Source organism: Puntigrus tetrazona, chromosome 14, assembly GCF_018831695.1.
Source record: "Puntigrus tetrazona isolate hp1 chromosome 14, ASM1883169v1, whole genome shotgun sequence".
In the NCBI taxonomy this organism is placed as follows: domain Eukaryota; kingdom Metazoa; phylum Chordata; class Actinopteri; order Cypriniformes; family Cyprinidae; genus Puntigrus; species Puntigrus tetrazona.
Window position 1 is genome coordinate 21,650,782 of NC_056712.1, and position 19,327 is coordinate 21,670,108.

At 37.7% G+C, this 19,327-nt stretch overlaps 1 protein-coding gene across 4 annotated transcripts in view; it reads right to left on the reverse strand.

Annotated features, from left to right (window-relative positions):
- gria1a (glutamate receptor, ionotropic, AMPA 1a) overlaps positions 1-13,215 on the reverse strand; it is a 64,164-nt gene extending 50,949 nt beyond the window's left edge. Inside the window, exons 1-2 of one of the 4 annotated variants that reach the window (XR_006252513.1) lie at positions 12,831-13,215; positions 12,536-12,670 (exon numbers count right to left, since the gene is read on the reverse strand). Coding sequence is in view for 2 of the 4 variants with exons in the window: in XM_043257140.1 (XP_043113075.1) it covers positions 12,536-12,670; positions 12,831-12,912 (217 nt within the window). In the remaining 2 variants the exon portion in view is untranslated. The remainder of the gene's footprint in view (positions 1-12,535; positions 12,671-12,830) is intronic. The other 3 variants (XR_006252514.1, XM_043257140.1, XM_043257139.1) reach the window with 3 other exon arrangements.
- Between the last annotated feature and the right edge of the window lie 6,112 nt (positions 13,216-19,327).

The window sequence follows — 19,327 nt, forward strand, 5'->3', positions numbered from 1 at the left end:
ACGCATACGGCCGTTGCCAGAAGTCAGTTATTTAGGTTATAATTTTAAAATGAAAAATATTTTTGTTCCAAAAACCCATAGATCTGCTTCAGAGGACACGATAACCCACAAAGGCGTATAGATCAGTTTCACAATGGATATATTCAATTTACAGAGCACCAAAATCATGGCCACCATCCACCAGCATTACCAAGCTGGGAAGAACGAGCCCAGCAGGAACACAGCATCATAAGATAAACTTTGGTTGCTACGTCAGGTGAACAAAACTCAATGTAAATTCATGTCAATGTTAAATTGATGTTCAATATAGACATCAGCTGATGTTGATATTCATTGTTTTTAGGTTGTGTAACCAAAATCCAACGTTAAGTCAATGTGAAATGGATGTCAAATACTGACGGGACCCGACATCCGGTGCCTGGTGGGAGGATACATTTTTAAAAAAACTCCCTTTGTCTGAGAGGAGAAAGTCATATACACCTAGGATGGTTTGGGGGTGAGTAAAATTACATTTTAATTTTCAATTTTGGGTGAACTATTCCTTTAAGCTCTTCACCAACTTTAGATCAAATTTATTCATGGATGGAAAATCTATTAAAGAAAACTGCAATTTGTTATTTCAAAAGTAGTAAAATAAATGTCCATCTAAAAGGTTTCCAAGTTAGAATAGTAACAACAAAAAAAAAAAATCGGAAACACATTGACAAAAATGTCAATGGAATCCATTTGCCACATGGCCGCTGCCACTTCCCACGTGTGTGATAATGTGGAAGCAGATTGGAAGTGTGTGGCTCTCTCTCACTCACATCTGCTTCCCTGTTCTGAAAAGTTCCTCCTGACAGGAAGCACATGGCCGTGTCATCCGACCCTCTAATGACAGGAACACACTGGCCGCCTGCAGTGGTTTGTTTTAGCCTGAGTAGAGGCATAAAACATGATGTGAACACCTCTGGCCAACCTGTGCTCTCTGGCCACGCTAAAGATCCTGGCAGCATCTGCCCATCCTGGCACCGTCTCACAAACAGATCTCCTTAGGTCTGTTCGGCCCTACCAGACAACTCGGCGGGGATGACTGATGACTGTATTGACCGTTCAGCAGGGCTGTGGTCATGGGAATCGTAAAGTAAAAAATAAGATGATCCAATAAGACTATAAGCTACATTATAAAAAAATGTATTTACAGGAAAACAAAATCTAATAAAAATATTACATTAAAAAAATATGTCATGGCATATTGAATGCCTCTGCCTTCACAACTTTTACAGCATAGATTTAATAAAGTGATTTAAAAAGTTAATACCCAAATCTACTTTAACTTTTCACTTTAAAATGTACTGATAACCACTAACATGATACAGATAGCACAAAAGAAAACCACAAGATAGATCATTGTAGACTACACTACAAATTGCAAAAACAAGACCAAATAATAATATATACAGTAGATAGTAAACAAAGTCAGACACACAACATACAATAAAGATAACTCACATGACACTAAAATAATGGAGTAAATAAAAAAAATTGAAAAATGAGAAGAAATGCTATTTATAGATGGGATGTCACACAGAGATTTCTGAGAATGTCCTTTTACGTTTTTTCATATTAAATTATATGGTGATAGCTTTTACTTGCATAAACTAAAAACCTATGCACAATGCACTTTCAGCTTCATATGCTATTAAGAATAATTAAGAATTTAAAAAAAAAAATTAATCATCATTTAAGTATATGTTATTTAAAAAAAATATACTCAAACTTTTTGCACAGTTGAGCTAGTCTTCATCTGTCTGTCTGAGTATACAAAACGATGCATAATTGAATATGAGAAAGATTATATACATATTATCTATCACTTCTGTCTTTTGAAATATGTGCACAGGACAATGCATTAACATGAGACATGTTAAACATAAGCCGAGCTACAGTCAAATTGTTCAGGTCTGTTAATCTGAAAACAGACTGGTATGATTTCAGTTGCATTAAATCATTTAGGCTTTAGTCTAATTGCAACCTAACTTTCAAAAATTAATATAAAAACGCATTGGTTTTTGCATGTATTTTAACCAAAAAAGCAGACAATGTACTTCTTTTGCGTTCCACAGAAGAAATTGGAGCTTTCCACTTATAAAATGAATTGACAAATGTGAAGAAACAGCATATTCGTTGTAGCTGTGCTGCCAAACTAGCTTTCCAGTGTTTCTGTTTTTGCTTATGCTAAATTACATCAGTTCCAGCTAATATGTGTGAGGCCAGTCTATTTAAGTGACAGCGCGTCTGAGGTTCTTGCCAGGCAGCACTATGGAGTAAACCTGTTTTAAACTGCAGTGTGAGAGCAGTCGCAGGTAGACTCCCTCAGGAGAACTGTGGAGACTAAATAGCCATTTCCTTCTCAATCTGTTTCACTCGCTCACGCTTTCTCTTTTCTCCTCCCCTCCAATCAAGAGCAGAAAACCTGTAGATTATTTAGAGGCTGTGCGCCCTTTTATGTGTTGCTGTTTGGTCTATGTTGATGCCTGATAACATGTTGGTGTATGGATTATTTGAATAACTGTGAAGTGGACCTAATTTTAAAGGACACAGAGCTCCACCTCTTCCATCCACAACCACTGCTTTAATGAGGTGCTCTGCTCGCTCTTTTGGCCTCCAGTCCTCTGTATAAACACTCACACACATCATATCCTTCGGCACACTCTAACATACATGCCTCACAGTTTATATATATATATATATATATATAAAACACACACACACACGCTCAAAATAATTCACCATTCTCACTCTTGCTACACACAAGCAAATATCACTAGAGTAATTACACACAAACAAGCTTAATAAGACCTTTTTCACCCTGTCTCTCACCGTCTCACACACACACACACACACACACACGTAAGGACTCACATAAGCCTGTCCATACTCATTGACGGGAGTTACACGTCATTAGCCTACACAGTTGAGCGTATGGCTATGGGCGCTCAAGGGAATATATAGTAATAATCACTCCTGTATCCTGCTGTATTTATGCCTTAAGTGGACAGTTCCAGGTCAGCTATACATAATGTGTTATTTCCAAGGAGTTCGACCTTTCAAATACAATATGTGGATGGTATGACAACATAAACCAGGGTTTCTCCTCATATGCATGTACTCATTGTTTGCTCATGTCCGGTGATACTTTCATTCATTCGCAATGGCTGAATGCTTTTGTTTGAAAAGGATTACAAATCCTCAAGGCTGTCTACAATGTGTTGTCTATAATGTATAGAATATTTTCGTTTATATAATAAACAAATATAATGTTTGTATATTGTATTTATTCAATACAATACTTTTTTGAGCAAATTCATAAAATAAATATTAATAGTAATAATTATCATTGTAAATTCCACTATTATGGATTATGGATAATCTGAATGAAAATGCAAATACAGTTTTTTACAACTGGGTGCTGCTTTCGAAGTGTTAAAAGCTCACAAATACTACTTTGAATGAAATCGACCAATCACCAGAGGGGTGTGGAAAAATGAATCGTTGAGTCAAATAAAGTAAAAATAAATGCATATTATGAAAGTTTTTTTGATCTTGCATCCAATCTTTTGTTAAAATAAGAACCTTTCATAACCCAGAATAATTTCAAATTATATTTTAATCATTTTAAATAATATAATGTGTTAATATAAATGTAATATTATTACTATATAAAAAACACTGTAATTTTTAATTATAATATATTTTAACTATATAACATTTTCAAATTGACATGAAATGGAAATTGTGATAGTCTTCTCCTTACTATTTTTTTTTCTTTTTTTTTAATAATGTTAATGATCACGTTTTTATAATATAAAGAATTAATTCAGAATAAACACTGCACCATTCCAAAACAAAATAAGAATTTTGTTTTCATTCTGGCTAAATACTGTTCATAAATAATTTTTACTGAACCTCTACAGTTAAACATGATCCAGGCGTTTCATGTATTTTCACCGCAATAGGATAAGAAGATCCTGAGAAATCTTTTTTGTCATGTAACGGCAGTCATGTTCCAAACCGTTCTGCTGACAAGGCCTCTTAGGGCTGAAACGGCTGTTATCACTCCTGAAACAGGAGAGCAAACCAATTTAGTGAAAGCCAGCGGCGACCTCAGAAAGATGTTTTTTTTATAGTACCCAAACACAACAAATAGCCAGAGTACTGAATCTCATTTTGTCAATCATGTCTGATGCAATAAAAGAAAAGAAAATATAGACAGTTTAAGCTTTAGTGTGATGTTTGTGTCATTTTATAAAAACACCTAAATTGTCCTGGCTGGTGGCCCTAAAGCATTACTGCTGTGGCCCTAAAGCATTATTTAAAAGCCACAAACACATTTTATTGATTTCCAAAAGCCATCTAACAGGTCTATGAAGTCTGTCTGTCCAGTACATATTGTCTCGGTTTAGGTTTAGTCGTGTTCAAAACAGTGTGACAATAAACAAGCCACACTGTGATCGCATTTAATGGTGGTATTCAGAGTTACAGGTCCTTCATACTGAGGGCCGCAAATAGCTCTCAGGGCAGCAAAAGTAATGCAGTGTTGGGTGGGTGAAAGCCCTCAGGTGCACAGCCCAATGCTCTGGCCAAATGAGAGTTCACTGCACAACCTCAACATGTGAATCACATAAATGTTGAAGAGAAGAAAATCCACCTCAATGGCAAATATGACAAGCAGGCACACACACTGTACTGAGTGGCAAAACTGTGCGGCCAAACCAGCATGTATCCAACCAATCTGAGCACGAATTATTTCGTAGGATGCAATGCTGAATTTTCAGCAGCCATTACTCCAGTCTTCAGGGTCACATGAACCCTCAGAAATCAATCAATATACCAGTTTGATCCTCAAGTTTATTATTAAACGCTATTATTATGATTATTTTGATTACCATCAATGTTGAAAATGTTATTTTTATTATGAATAATATTTTCAAAAGAGCAGCATTTACTTAAATTATACATTTTACTTACATTATAAATGTACTTTTAATCAATTGAATGCATAAATGCATAGTATTAATTAATTCAACAAATAGGAATCAATAAATAGCAAAAACAAAGTAACTGCTAGTCTTTTAAAAAATGACTATTTTCACACAGTATCCTACAGTATACTAGCAAAAAGCAATATATGTTTTATAGTAAATCTCAACTCAAGCTGATATATACGGTGTTCAAATGACCTGCTACAAGCTGACTGGATCATGCATATGCAGCCAATGAGCGGGCAGCTTTACATTTAAATAGCTGGTTAGCATTCCCTTGAGCATTTTTACAGCACGTTTTTAGAGTTCGTCTGAAACCCCCCGCATTCCCCAGCTCCACCTGTATAGATCTGCTATCAGTACAGTAGTACAGTAGCAAGTTCCTGTACTTGCTTGCAGCAGCAGCAGCAATAATCTACGACTCCAGCAATAAACAGCAGTAGCAATCCAGCAGCAGCAGCAGCGTAACAGATCACCACCAAGACCAAGTACTTTAACGGTCATATCCATTACAATGCTAATATCTAACGAGAGCTGTCATAGTAGAAATACTGAAAAGCAAATATTAACTGCTTCAGTGATGTAAACCATATTGTAGCCCAGCAGTAATCTTCTAAATTACTATTAGGCATGAAGTTACTATGATTTACTAAGAGTGCTACTATACTAATATATATACATATACTGTGTATATATATATATATATATATATATATATATATATATATATATATATATATATATTTACACACCCATATATATATATATATATGACTTGACAGTATTAGAGGTACATAGTTGATGTGAAACTGAAGCAATGAACTGAAGGAAATAACTACTTTTTTTCAGTATTGTGACAGTAGCTCTCAAACTGCAGCTTTTCCAGCAACAAGCTACTTTTCCAAGTAGTAGTTTTTGATAAAACATTATTCCAACGTTTTGTGGCACATTCCGCGGCTCGACATTTAAATACAGTAGCTTGTTTGGATATGCTCTCTCTCAGACACACACACGCACACACACACACACACACACACACACACACACACTCTTAATGCATGCGAGCGCAATAATAAGTTCCCAGCTGAGAACCTTTCCTCTCATACGGATGGATATTAAACTCAAGGATCAGAGCACTAAGTAGGCCAGAAGAGTGTTAGGGCAGGCTGACCAGAAAACTTGACACTCGGTCTTGGTGCGCAGGGGATGAACAAAACGGTCACACTTTCAAAGAGTGCTAATAGTGCTGTGAGCCTGTGGCCGCTGGGCTCAGTATGTGTCCTCGACATCACAGAAAGGACAAAAGCACAGTCCTCCGACGGGCATCAGTTTCACGTATTAGCTCTTGTGCTTAAGCAGAGTTGCACAGGCTAACAGAGGCATATGTCAGCTGAAGTCTGAGAGAGGGCTCATCTCTTTCTTTGTCTTTCATACTTTGCTTTACCAGCGTAAAGGAATGATAGCGTTTTAACTGAGAAAACTGGACCATTCACAAGACATTTTATGACCTACAATCACACACATCTTAGTAAGTATTTGAATTTAGGGATGTGCGATATACAGTGTATCATCTGCGATAACATCTTAATTGTTGTTTTAACGATGTGCGATTTGAGTTATCAAATATTTTGTAAAAGCCATTCATGAAACCTCTACAGAGCGCACATATTTAAATTTAAATTCAGAACTGATTTTTATGCAGTTTGTAACTCAGTTTGAATTTTCAGCGTCATTGCTCCAGTCTTCAGTGTCACATGAACTTTCAATAGCTTTACATTTATAAATTTGATCTCTTTTTAGACTAATTTAATTGCATAGAAAATCTTTCTTCAGTTTAATTACGTCTATATTTCATTCATATTTTTGAATTTCCAACCCTACACCTGAGTCAGATTTTCCACATTATAAAACATTGACTTAACATAGATAATACAGCCTACGATTACGTCTCCACAAGCACTAAAACCTTCAGGGATTAAAATTAAAAAACCCCACTCAAATTCTCTATGGTGATGTCAGCCAAGACAGACGCGTGTGTCCTCATTAAGACAGGAAGCTCAAGCTATATGGGGCATCCTCCTAATGAAGCATAATTGGACTGCTTCCACTATTTAACATGGCACTATATGATGGGATGGGGACAGTGGAGTCTCTTGCACTAGATAACAATGTCAAGGCAAGACTGTCTCATATAGAATTTATTCTTCAGTCCCTGATTCTTGTATTTGTCATTTCCAGCTCAAAAATCAAAAGCTTCCCTTAGTGTTTTACCACCTTTAAAATCTTTGTTCTAGTTTTTACAAAAAAAAACACTGTAACACTTGTCACGCTTTTGAGGAAGAGAAGACAGATGGGAGAAGACGTGATGCTCTTTTTGTCTCTCATTAATGTAAAGGACTGTGTGAGACAAGGGAGTCTCTGTTCGTCTCTCAGACTGAACATGACAGCTCTTCTCTTTGCCTCATTGAGAAGTACATCCCTTGCTAGATCCATTCTCGCAGTACTCACAAAAACCAACAGCTACAGTAAACCAGAGATACAAAGCCAACCTACATAAATCCACCACACCTTGGTTTCAGTTACCTCCCTATTATTGATGCGAGTGCCCAAAATATATGAAGCTGCATTGGATTTGATCAAACTGTTGGTGTGCAGAGCTGCCATGGAACGTCGTGATAGGCTGTTGTTTTTTAATTAGTGTTTGCTTTAGGGCAAACTTCACAATTAACAGCTCGGGATGAAGATCCGGACCTCCACTTTTACCATCACAAATCATTTCTGAAAAAGTTCTAAATACGAGCATTCAGAAGTTTGAGGTTGGTAAGATGTCGTTTGTCGGAGTACCCTTATGTTCACTAAGACTGCACGTATTTGATTGAAAACACAAAAAACATTGTTATTAATTTTTGTGACGTATTAGTTTAAAATCAGTGTTTCATTTTTTGCAGCAATTACACCAGTCTTCAGTGTCACTTGATCCTTCATTCTAATATGCTCAAGAAACTTATTACCAATGTTAAAAACAGCTTTTTTTTTTTGCTTAATATTTTTGCAGAAACCAAGATACTTTTTTTTTTCAAGATTCTTTGATGAATAGAAAGCTCAAAAGAACAACATTTATTTAAAATAAAAATCGTTTATAACATTATAAATGTATTTTACTGTCATTTTAATGGTAAATGAAAGCAATAATGACATTCAAAAATAACTTTTAAGATACATAATGCAACATTGAGATAACATTTAAGATACATAATTGGCAACATAGTAGTAACAAGGTGCATTTAAACCATTTCAGTGCCATGTGACTAAAGTAATGTGTCAGCTCCTAGAGATCCTGTTGTAGTTCACTGATTATAATTGGAGTGATTGAGTTACTAACTGTATGTTGTTTACGGTTGCCAAGCAACAGCACAACCTGTAATACAGAATTCGACTGATGTGGGGTCACAGGTGTGCAGCAGCTTCGAGTGTGGCTCTTCCGATCAGAATTTCTAATGTTTATTTTGCCATTTGCATTGATTTTTCAGACCTTTTCTGCAATGGAAATTTAGAGACTGAACCTCTTGGCACTTTTATTGAACGTCTTGTATTAGGGAATCCCATTCAGATCATTTATTCATTCAGGATTTGGAGGTCTTGTTGCTCTGGGAGATGTGGTGACCGAGGGTGATCCCTTCCCCCCTTTTCTGGTCTCTTGTTGCACAATAACGCAACACCCCGGAGCAAACTCCCCCAACAGACACGACCCTAGAAATCCACTACCATGCCGCCTGTACACATTTCTACATGGAGAAAGTCTCGCTGCAGAAGGTTATTATTTTCTTCTAAGTGCAAAACTCTGAAAGACATTTCAGGCTTATGACAGAAACTGCTGCTGCTTTCTGAGATACTCTGATGCATGTTTACAGCCGTCTCCCAAGAGCAATCACATCATATGCGAAGGTGTAAAGTACATATTGTGAAACACCTAATAAAAGGAAATACACGCACATACTATTCTTTCAACGGCAGCAGAGCAGAAAACCCCCCCCAGATGTTTCATTTAGAGCATTATATTAAATGCACTGAGTGCATCTGATCTGCACTCAGTGCAGATCAAATTATAGCAGCAGTAAATACGCTCGATTCAGTTCTTTGTTTTGAAGCATGCTAATATTCTTCTGGCCTAAAGGCTTTCTTTCTTGGAGGTCTATAAATGCACACTCTCCCATAGATCTTTAAGTGGGCTCTCGAGTCTTTACATGCAGGAATATGTGAGCATCTCATATTGATTGAGTCTTCGCATGGGGTCCGGCTATTGATAAGCTCTAATTCTGCTCACGGATCAAATAAAGGAATCTACCATCAGCTGTGAGGACTTCAAATGTCATCAAGACGGCTGGGGGTCACTGAATAAATTGCATTTCACCTTTATGCAGACCCATTCTTCTGAAATCGAAAGCAAAAAATGTGCCTAGAAGGTGAGAGCGTGAATAAAAAAAACACTGTCTGGTTTATAAATCATCTATTTTTATTATTTGTTTACCATCAGGCATCTGATCAATATTACTCTCTACATATATAGGATTTTTAATTTTTTTCTAAATTAAATTAATAAGAGTTACCATCCAACCAGTAAAAACACAGACTGCAGCATGAATTAAATCAAACATGGCTTTGGGAAATCAACAGTTATTGTATTCAAATGATGCTGCATTTATTTATTTAATTAATTAACAGTAGCAGCACACACACAATATAACATAAAGCCCTCAGCTTCTCTTGAGATGTAGTCTATATACAGTAACCTCAATTAATTAGCATTAAAAATAAATTTCACAAAGATTTGTAAGATCTTCTTACAAAATCAAAAATCCCAGTAGGCAAACATTGTAACTTTATTCCACATTTTTACCACAAAGTAGACGTGCGGTTTTCATAAATATAACAAAAACACTAAACACACTAAATGTTAACACAATACAATTAACTGCATTTATTCATAAGGGTCTCTAAGATCCTATATATTTAAATGGAGCATATTATTATTATCACTTCTCTTTAGATATTTTTAAGAATGATGGTCACCACTTCAAAACATCTTGTGTACTTAATGGAAGAAATACATTTGTACCGGTTAGGAATGACACGAGGGTGAACGACTCTCAGACTCTCCTTCTTACTAATATCAGCTAACTATAAGCAATATATTTTAACGTGTTACTGTTACTTAATACAAACATGAATGTATATGCTGTTCACAGTGCATTAACAAATGATTAAAATGTATTGTTCATTGTTAGTTTAACAATGTAGTGAACCAATGACAACAAACTAAACCTTATTGTGAAGTGTTACCTACTAACAATAGCTATTAAGGCACTGAAGCCTTTGAGGCCCCAAAAAGAACATAAGGATTCAGTTGCACTCTTATCATTCTTTCCAATTATCAATAAAAATTAGCTTAGGTGCCACAGCACTTCTTATTTAATCAACCTTTGCCCCAGAACAGTCCTGTCCTCTTTTTTGTGTGTACGCAACCCCCTCTGGTAAAGCCCGGCAGGTGCTGACGGGGATGGTTTGCTCTAAGGATTGAGCCCACACAGAGGGGGAGCAGCTGAGGGTAAGTTTCCTCAGGCGTCTCCGGACACACATTCAGTTCCTGGCACAAGAGGCCATTCAGCATTATAGAGAGTCGGTGCCTTCACAGCACTTCTCTCACAGCTCGCCGGCAAGGGCTGCCCATTCACTACGCAACAGATTAGGACGGGAGCACGGAATGATACAAGAGACCTTCGATTATCCTGGACAAACCGCTGGCGCGTATAAATATGACTGAGCTTCATAATGGGTCAGTGCATAACACATGCCTTATCTTGAAGACAGTGAAGAAAAAAGTGCAAGAACATCATTGACTAATGAGCATGTTGAATTTTCCACCTGAGAGAACACCGTGAAATTCATAGAGGGACTGATTTGTCTCTTTACGCTATTTAAAAATCCCACAGCACACCTCCATCGCTGACAGAATTAGTTTAATTACACTGCATCAGTATTTGGAACTGCATCCTAATATCTATTAATAAGGCAATTGTTTTCATTACAAGCGTTTTGCACAAGACTCAGAGAGAAGTCATGAGGTGCTGATGGATGATTGGTCTGTCTTGACACACGCTGAACGTATGAAAGGAGGATGAGGTGGGAGGGTCTATGCATAGCTCAAAATTCACATCAAGAAAAGAAATATTGGTAGCTCGGGGGAGACGAATGCATAGATTTAAAGTGCCTTTCTTTGATGTGCTCTCAGAACAAGGAATATTTAAAACATGCTACAGAACTGAAAGACATCTTCACACTGATTTTCATACTCAAGTGTCTAGTTTGCGTCATATTAAAAAAAATCTATTCTCCATACACATTCTTTGATGCTTTTGTGAGAAAATGAGAAAAGAAACTGAGAAAAAGTCAGATAGGGGAGTGTTTCCCAACCTGTTTTCTCCCATGGGTAAAGCTCAAGAATCCCCTGATCATAAAATGAGAAATATGTTCTTCTTAAATTTTGTTATATCGGACCAATGAGCATTATCTTTATTTGAATTAATTTAATGATATAATAAATAACCTACTAGAAACAATACTGGAATCATTTCTAGATGAAAACAGTGAATTTATTCATGAATAAATTTCTTTTTTATATATTTAACAAAGCAAAAATCAAATTTTTTTTTTCCCAAGTAGCATACCCTACTCACATCCTCTGTCTGTAACCTCACTATAATGTTGCTGTTAGACATCTACATGAGCCTAAAGAGCTTGAAAGTCATTGATTAATCAATTCATTGGCTATTAACGCTTGTTTTCTTCCACAGCGCTTTGATCCTGTTTTCTGTATAACGGAAGCTGCCACACGTTGCGCGCTTTGAGACTAGAAAAAAAAAATCTTACAAGCTACTAAATCATAAAATGACATGTGACCCGAAATACCTGACCGACAACCCCCAAAATAGTACGCAACAATCGTTATTGATTCAAAAGATCAGTATTACGAACACAATAGAACGGTTTCGTGATGTATCAGCAGCGAGGCGAAGCGTCCATCATGATGCATAATTGAGATTAATTGCATGCACTGTAGTGAAATTAAAATAAAGACAAATTGTCGTGCAAAAATGTGTTTAACTTGATAATTAGGTTAGTGTCCGACAGTGCATTCCATGCGTAAAGCGCATTCGGCGTTACACGCATTTATGCGTCTGAACCCTGCACTTTCTCCACTTGTGAACCACATATCACTAATACATTCAAAAAGCGCCACATTTGATGTTAAATATATTATTCTTTGATACAAATAAGATCGATTTTTATCTCTTCGAGGTATGCGCAACAGGAAGGCGAAAACTTTCCCATCCAGACTTCTTCATTTTATCATTCTGCCATCAGAGCAACAGATAGACGCGAACAGCAGCTGCAGTGCGTTGCCATTCACCACACACATTTCTCTCTACACTGTAAAAACAGGTTGTACTCACAAGCATATGTCATGGAGAAGCTATTCCCCATTTTGACCATATCCACTTGAGGAACCAGTTTAGGGATATCCTGGTGATGTGAGAGCGCAAACCGAAACACTTCATATTCGTGTGATTCGGTTGGGAATAACCCTCCTGTGGGGGGAAGAAAAAATCCCACAATACATTAAAACAACCTAGGCATGTTTCTGTTCAAACAAGTGAATGACTAAGTCCATCACTATCACTCTTTCCCTATTTTTTATTCATAGCGCGTCACTTTACACTCCATCCTTCACTTTTGTCACTCACTCACCTATGTTGATATTACTTGGGAAACTGGAACCGAAGCACAATCCCAGAAAACTGGTGCAGAGCAGTGTGAGGCTTCGCTGCATATTTCCTTTTGCATTAGCGAAGAAAAAGAAAGCCAAATCCCAAGCATGGGTATGCGCGTGGTGTAGAATATCTCTTCTGGATGCTCTCACGCTATCCGCACATCGGCGAGTGAGCAGCGTGGATTACAGGTGCACCTCTTTGCGCGTGCTGTCCTCGCTCGCGCTCGCGCTGCGTCCTTGTGTTGCGCTCCCAGCCGTTCCTTCAGCACAAGCAGCACTTCCTCTGAGAGCCGCGGGCGCGCAAGAGAGAGGGAGAGAGAGAGAGAGAAAGAGAGGGAGAGAGAGTAAGTGAGTGAGGGACTCTGATAACCGTATTCCACTCCAGCGCAACACAGTGCGTGGACTTTCGTTCTTACGTTCACAATTAAGCACTTACTGTGTATGAGAATTACACAGCGGTCTTTCTCGCGCTCGAAGTGCGTGTCTCATTCGATGGTGAGTAACGCGTAAACAAACATGAGCTCATACTCTGAAATTATGTTTTAGACCTTTGCCACTTCAAGGTCCCCTATTATCAAATGAGTATTTCCTTTGGTATCCTCTCCTGTAAAAAACGAAACCTAGGAATGCTTAAAAATAATTAACTGCGATTACTTTCAGCAGTTTCAAGTAGGTTCTCTAGTAAAAACAACAGTTGTTGCAGCGACAAATGTGCATATATGATGCTGGTCACATAATATATTTATTATCATACTAAGCTAGAATATTTTAGCATATAATTTGAAGTCATCTTGTGCCCACTTTGGATGTCTGCCGAAGCCTCCTGTTTGACAACCACTGATTTAGAGTATGGTAGATAAACTTTACTGGCCGACATTGACAGAGAGACCATCTGCTGCTTCCAAAACCCGAAGACTGCCCAGTTCCCTCATATAAGGGAACGAAGGTTTCAGACAGACTTCCAATACACCATAACATGCACATTTAATCTCATGCAAGACATGCAATTACATGCTGTAATAATACAATTCAATTCTCACAACTCACAACAACTCTATCACTTCCTATATAGTTACAATGTAAGGTATTTCTGAGAACTGGATGAAAACAAGAGCAAAATAACTATCTGAAACTTTACGGTTTGTCATCTTGGTTGGCACAATATTTAAACTCAAGCACTGAAACCATCCCTTACGATGTTGCTGGGCAATCTCTACCACTTAGAGCTTCACAGCCGGCTTCGCAGCCACTTTGAGCTTGGAGAGAGCAATGACAAGATTAAAGCTCTCGGGCTGATTCAGAACAACAGTGGGTTATTTATAATCCACTGCACTTTCAGTGCGATAGAGATTACCTGCTGGCAAACACTGCAGGAAACAACATGCCAGTCACTGTCACAGCATCACTACAACAATTCTCAAACATGAGCCATTTAAGATGCTCATACTCTCATGGATCCATGTATAATACAGCATGCATCTAGGTGAAGTTATCACATGCCTGAGAAAACATTTAGTCATTTGTTATATTTTGTTGAACAAACCTGCTAGGGTTCGGCCCAATCAAGTTTCTGAAGGTGTTTTAAATGCAAGGTGGGCCTAAAAGCTATCCACGTTACTTTGTCAAGTCTTTTGTGGCGTTCCCTACTTGTTTATGAAAAAGGTTGTAAATCCTGCCTTTGACATAATTAGGATTAAGGATAAGCTCATTTATCAGACCCAAGCAATTTCTCCCTTCTGGATAATGGAAAAATTGCTTTTCTTTTTAATACTGTCTCACGCAAACAGAGGGCCCAATTAGCATATTTTCACTGACAATAGAATTTAAGCGATTAAATGGGTGTGGAGTGAGAAACAAGAGTGCTTTTCTCCTGACTTCAATTTAACACGCGCAACGCGCCAATGATGAAACATGACAGATTCAGTATCTGGCTGCTGTGACACCTTTGAGGCTCGAAGAAATCTGGCGAGACTGCAGAAAATGAAAGAGAACGTCTGAGAGCTTACCATCATCTGCAAAGTGTGAAAGAGAAGGTATCATTTATTAGGAACCGAGTTCAAGAGGGAAGTCGCACATACAAATGAATCGAAATGAAGCATATGGGCTGCAATCAGCCACACCAGCTTCTAACCATGAAGCTCAATTACTCATTGGAAAGGGAGGAGGTGAGGAGGCCTTTCTCATTAAGCCAGTATCATATTCAACCCAAAAGACCTCTATTAGACATCAAGGCAAAAGGAGCAAGTAGTTAGAGGCTTAGGAAATGAGTTGCACACATTACGTAAGATGTTTTGATTGTTGTACACACAGCTTGTTCTCTCTGTAAAGAATGCCCTGTGCACTCTTCTCCAGGGTCTACATAATTAACGTTATCTTTTTGCAGAATGGTGTCTGCTGTCAAAGAACTCTGTTAATGCCAGCATATGTTTCTCCCATATACATTAGATGTGATGCTGATTCTTAGAATCATGCTTAATTTACGTATTTTTTCTCCAGTTTCACAGGAAGACACAAACATTTGCATACACTTACTATGAGCATTATGTCTATACCACTAATCACATAACACCTTCCAGCAAGCCAGTGGACTCAATGGGTTCACACTTACATCAAAAATAGTATATGGCGTGTTGTTTGAGGGAAGGGCTCTCGGAATTTAGCCCAAATGCAGATAAGCCCTCATAAACCACGATAAAATAGTTCAGAACACTAAAATATTATATAGTTCAAAGTGTTTATATATACACTTATTATTGTTTTAATTGAGTTGATCTGAAAATGCTCAACCTGTGCTAATTGCAGGACTAAAGATTTAGCTTTTTTAGACACATATTTGACCTTTGACTACTAACTACTTTGGCTTGCAAATAAAATTACAAGTGATATTCACTATCGAGAAAGTCACTATCAACACCAATTAAACAACAATTTCTCACCAAAATGATACACTTGAAACCCTTGACTGTTACCAAAGACTGCATATACCAAGTTGGATCACATGTAGTGCTATTATGTGAGAAACTGTAATGCACAATAGGGTGGAACAAGTCCTATCTTTTTGCTTTAACTCTTGGCTAAGCAGCATGTTTTGACTTGTTAGGCCAACATCTCAGTGCTTAAGATCAATATGAATCTGGGAAGCACGTTTACCTCTGTCTTAATTGTGATTATTGATGTGCAACTTAATTGGTCTTTGTGATTGATTATGGTAGGAGTTTTTCTATAGGATAAAAAGCCATACGCCTGAAGATTCTACAGAACACAGAGCTATTCAGGCAAAGATTTATTGTTACAGCAAATTTGCATAAATTGTTATGGTAATGGTGTTATGACTGAATTAATTATTATATTTTTTGGACTGGAGAGAACTGCATTATCAGACTGTGATTATTTTGGTCTAATTTTGTCTTGATCCCTTATTTTTTGTTTCCTTTTTAAATATTCTAAACCATGGTAGGTCTACAGGGACAAATTACGCCGTAAAGAACTACAATTGACACCAATTGATGGAAAGGTAGAAAACAAGTGAGTCAAAGAAATGTGTGCTTGGCATTTTTTAAGGGCCTAAGTCCCTCATCTGTCTCTCTCGCTCATTCCATGTTCCCTGTATAATTGTCTTTCCATCCCGCTGCCTGCCGCTGGATGTAGGGCTTTCAGAACGTTACCACAGTAATACTGATTGATGGAGTCGATACCTCGCCAGGTTCCAGAACATCGAACACCCCCGCACACAGACATGACAAATTTCAGGGAACAAATTATAATCGCTCGACTCATGATGAATTCCCTCTGGGAAAATAGAAATATTGTGAATACTTATGAACTTTGCCTGCCACATGGCCATTCATTTGGTACGCTCTTGTAGGAAAGGGGGAGAAAATAAAGACAAGGTGAAGAGGCGGAAACTCTCACTGATGAGGATGGATAAAAGACAGAGAAGGCGGGTATTCGATGGGTGGATATATGCTGACGAAAGGCTATTACTTTTGAACTGCGTCTAGTCTTTGATCCACATTTTAAGAGCTGCTGAAATACATCTACAGTTACGCAACAGAAAAATATTCCCCCTCGCTAATAAAAGGAGCAGGAAACAAGGAAATTAATGTGATTTGCTACGGGGATGTGTGGGTTAAAGAAAGCCAGCAAGACATGTCAGGGTTGCTTCAGTCCAAATGTGACTAGTAGACAAGCATTAAAAATCAATCAAAACAAATTAATGGCTGACAGCTATAGCTGCGTTTTGTTAAATGGAATTGGACCTGGTTGCAAAGCAGTCACAAGGCTAATAATGAGTGCCAATCACCATGACTGCCAATCATTTGCTCTCTCCATCACCCACTGAGACCTTAGAGAGCAGAGGGGTGAAGATGTAATTGATGGAGCCAAGATACAAACAGACAAATACTGGACACCTGTGGCATTACAAAATGTGGCTGCTTAGGAAACATAAAGCACCAGTCAATGACTTCATCGAGGGGGTTTTAGTGTAAACGTTTCTCCACGGCAGGGGTCATCAAGTATAGTCCTGGAGGGCTGGTGCCCCTGCACTTGCTCCAACACTAATCAAACACACTTGAATCAGCTAATCAGTCTTAGTATACTAGGGCTGTATCCAAAAATCGTCCCACATACCCTCAAACAGGGAACTATTTAGTTAATTCACTTCAAGTGAACTGAATAAGTGGACTAATGTAGGTAATAGTAAATGAGGGTATAGGGGGTGATTTCGGATACAGCCTACGTATACTTGAAACTTCCAGGCAAGTGTATTGAGGCAAGTTGGAGCTAAACACCAGCCCTCCAGGATCAAGTTTGATGAACCCTGCTCCAGAGTAACCATAACATCAGATATACTAATATAGAAAAAGCTATAAAACTTAAAATGTTCTATGTTAGAAAGTTCTCATTTTAATAAATTGAAGTTATGATGGATTCAAACTGATTTTGGTCAGAATCAACGGCACTGGACAATTAAAAAAATTCCAAGAAATTAATTTTTTTAATGTTCATGCTACATAAATAACAACAAAATATATACATTATATATGTTTATTAATGTTGTGCTACCATGGAGAATTATGGGAAAATATTTAAGACCTCTCTTAAGCAACTGTACACAAAACTCTTCAAATTATGCACAAGCTAAACTGTACCATCACCTATTAGGATAAATTCCATCCTCCTTACATAAATTATTTACGTCCCCTTTGGTCCTCCACACAAATTGTTTTTGCACTGAAAAATGCAACAGTTAAAATGCTTTCGGGATTATTTGTTTCTCACAAACATGCAGCTATTCTCTTCACAAGACATTAATTGATGGACTATGTGGATTATTGTGATGCCTTCACCAGATGTTTGGATTTCCTTTAAAGTTGTACTTGCATTTGCTCAATTTGTGAATACAATGTTTCCAATATGACCTGAATTAACTAACAGCATTACAGGATTTATCCTGCCATTAAAAGGTCTAAAGAAAGACACCTTAACTGGCAAGATGTTTATGTTTTGAATGCTTTACTAAAATCCTGAGTAAACTATATGACTTTTAAAATCTCAACAGTTTTTAAAACGCTAGGTACTACCTGACTTTGTAAACGGTTACAGAAAAAAACTGGGCATTAAACAAAACAACTGATGATCACACACAACCTGCCTTACAAGTTGTTTCAAACACAACAAATTTGAGCAGAAACGTGTGCCTTGTTGCTAAGAGATAGTCTACATGAAAAACGAAAACAAACGTGTTCTAGAATCAGCTCAAAATATCAAGCATGTTTGATATCCTCAGACTGGATGGAATCATAGGCTATGTTCACACACCAGCAAAATAAGAGTCCTGGGTTCTTTGAGTCCTGAATATGGTTATGTTCACTCAGGCTATGTTCACACGGACAGTTTTTGGATTGACATCCGCATTTTCTTTTCAGGTATGAGTCTCGAAATGTCTCGTTCACACTGCAGCTTACAGTTGTGTTCAGAATACGGTCTGTATGAACGTGCAACGGGAGTCAAACCCGTATTCCTTACCAGTAACCATAGCAACAGTGACCGAAGTGATATCAAAGATGGCGACATACATAAAACTTCACTTTCTGACACAACAAGAGTATTATTATTGCTTAGTATTCTAAACACAACTGTAAGCTGCTCTGTGAACGAGACATTTTGAGACTCACACCTGTAAAGAAAATGCGATTGTCAATCACAAAACTGACAGTGTGAACATAGCAATGGTCCAAAGATAAAAATCAAACACTGATCTCCAGCTGACCAAAATTGCCAACAAGCATCAATTCGCCTAAACTGCAGAAGTAAAAAAAAACTGACAGGAGCTGGACAAAGTCAAAACCGAAGAGGCGAACCCATGACATGTTGTATACAATACAGCAGCCACGTCTGTTTTTCGGCTAACATACCATCACACTGACTGTGATATAAGAGTCTCCGTGGCAACAGGCGAGAATGCTAGGCC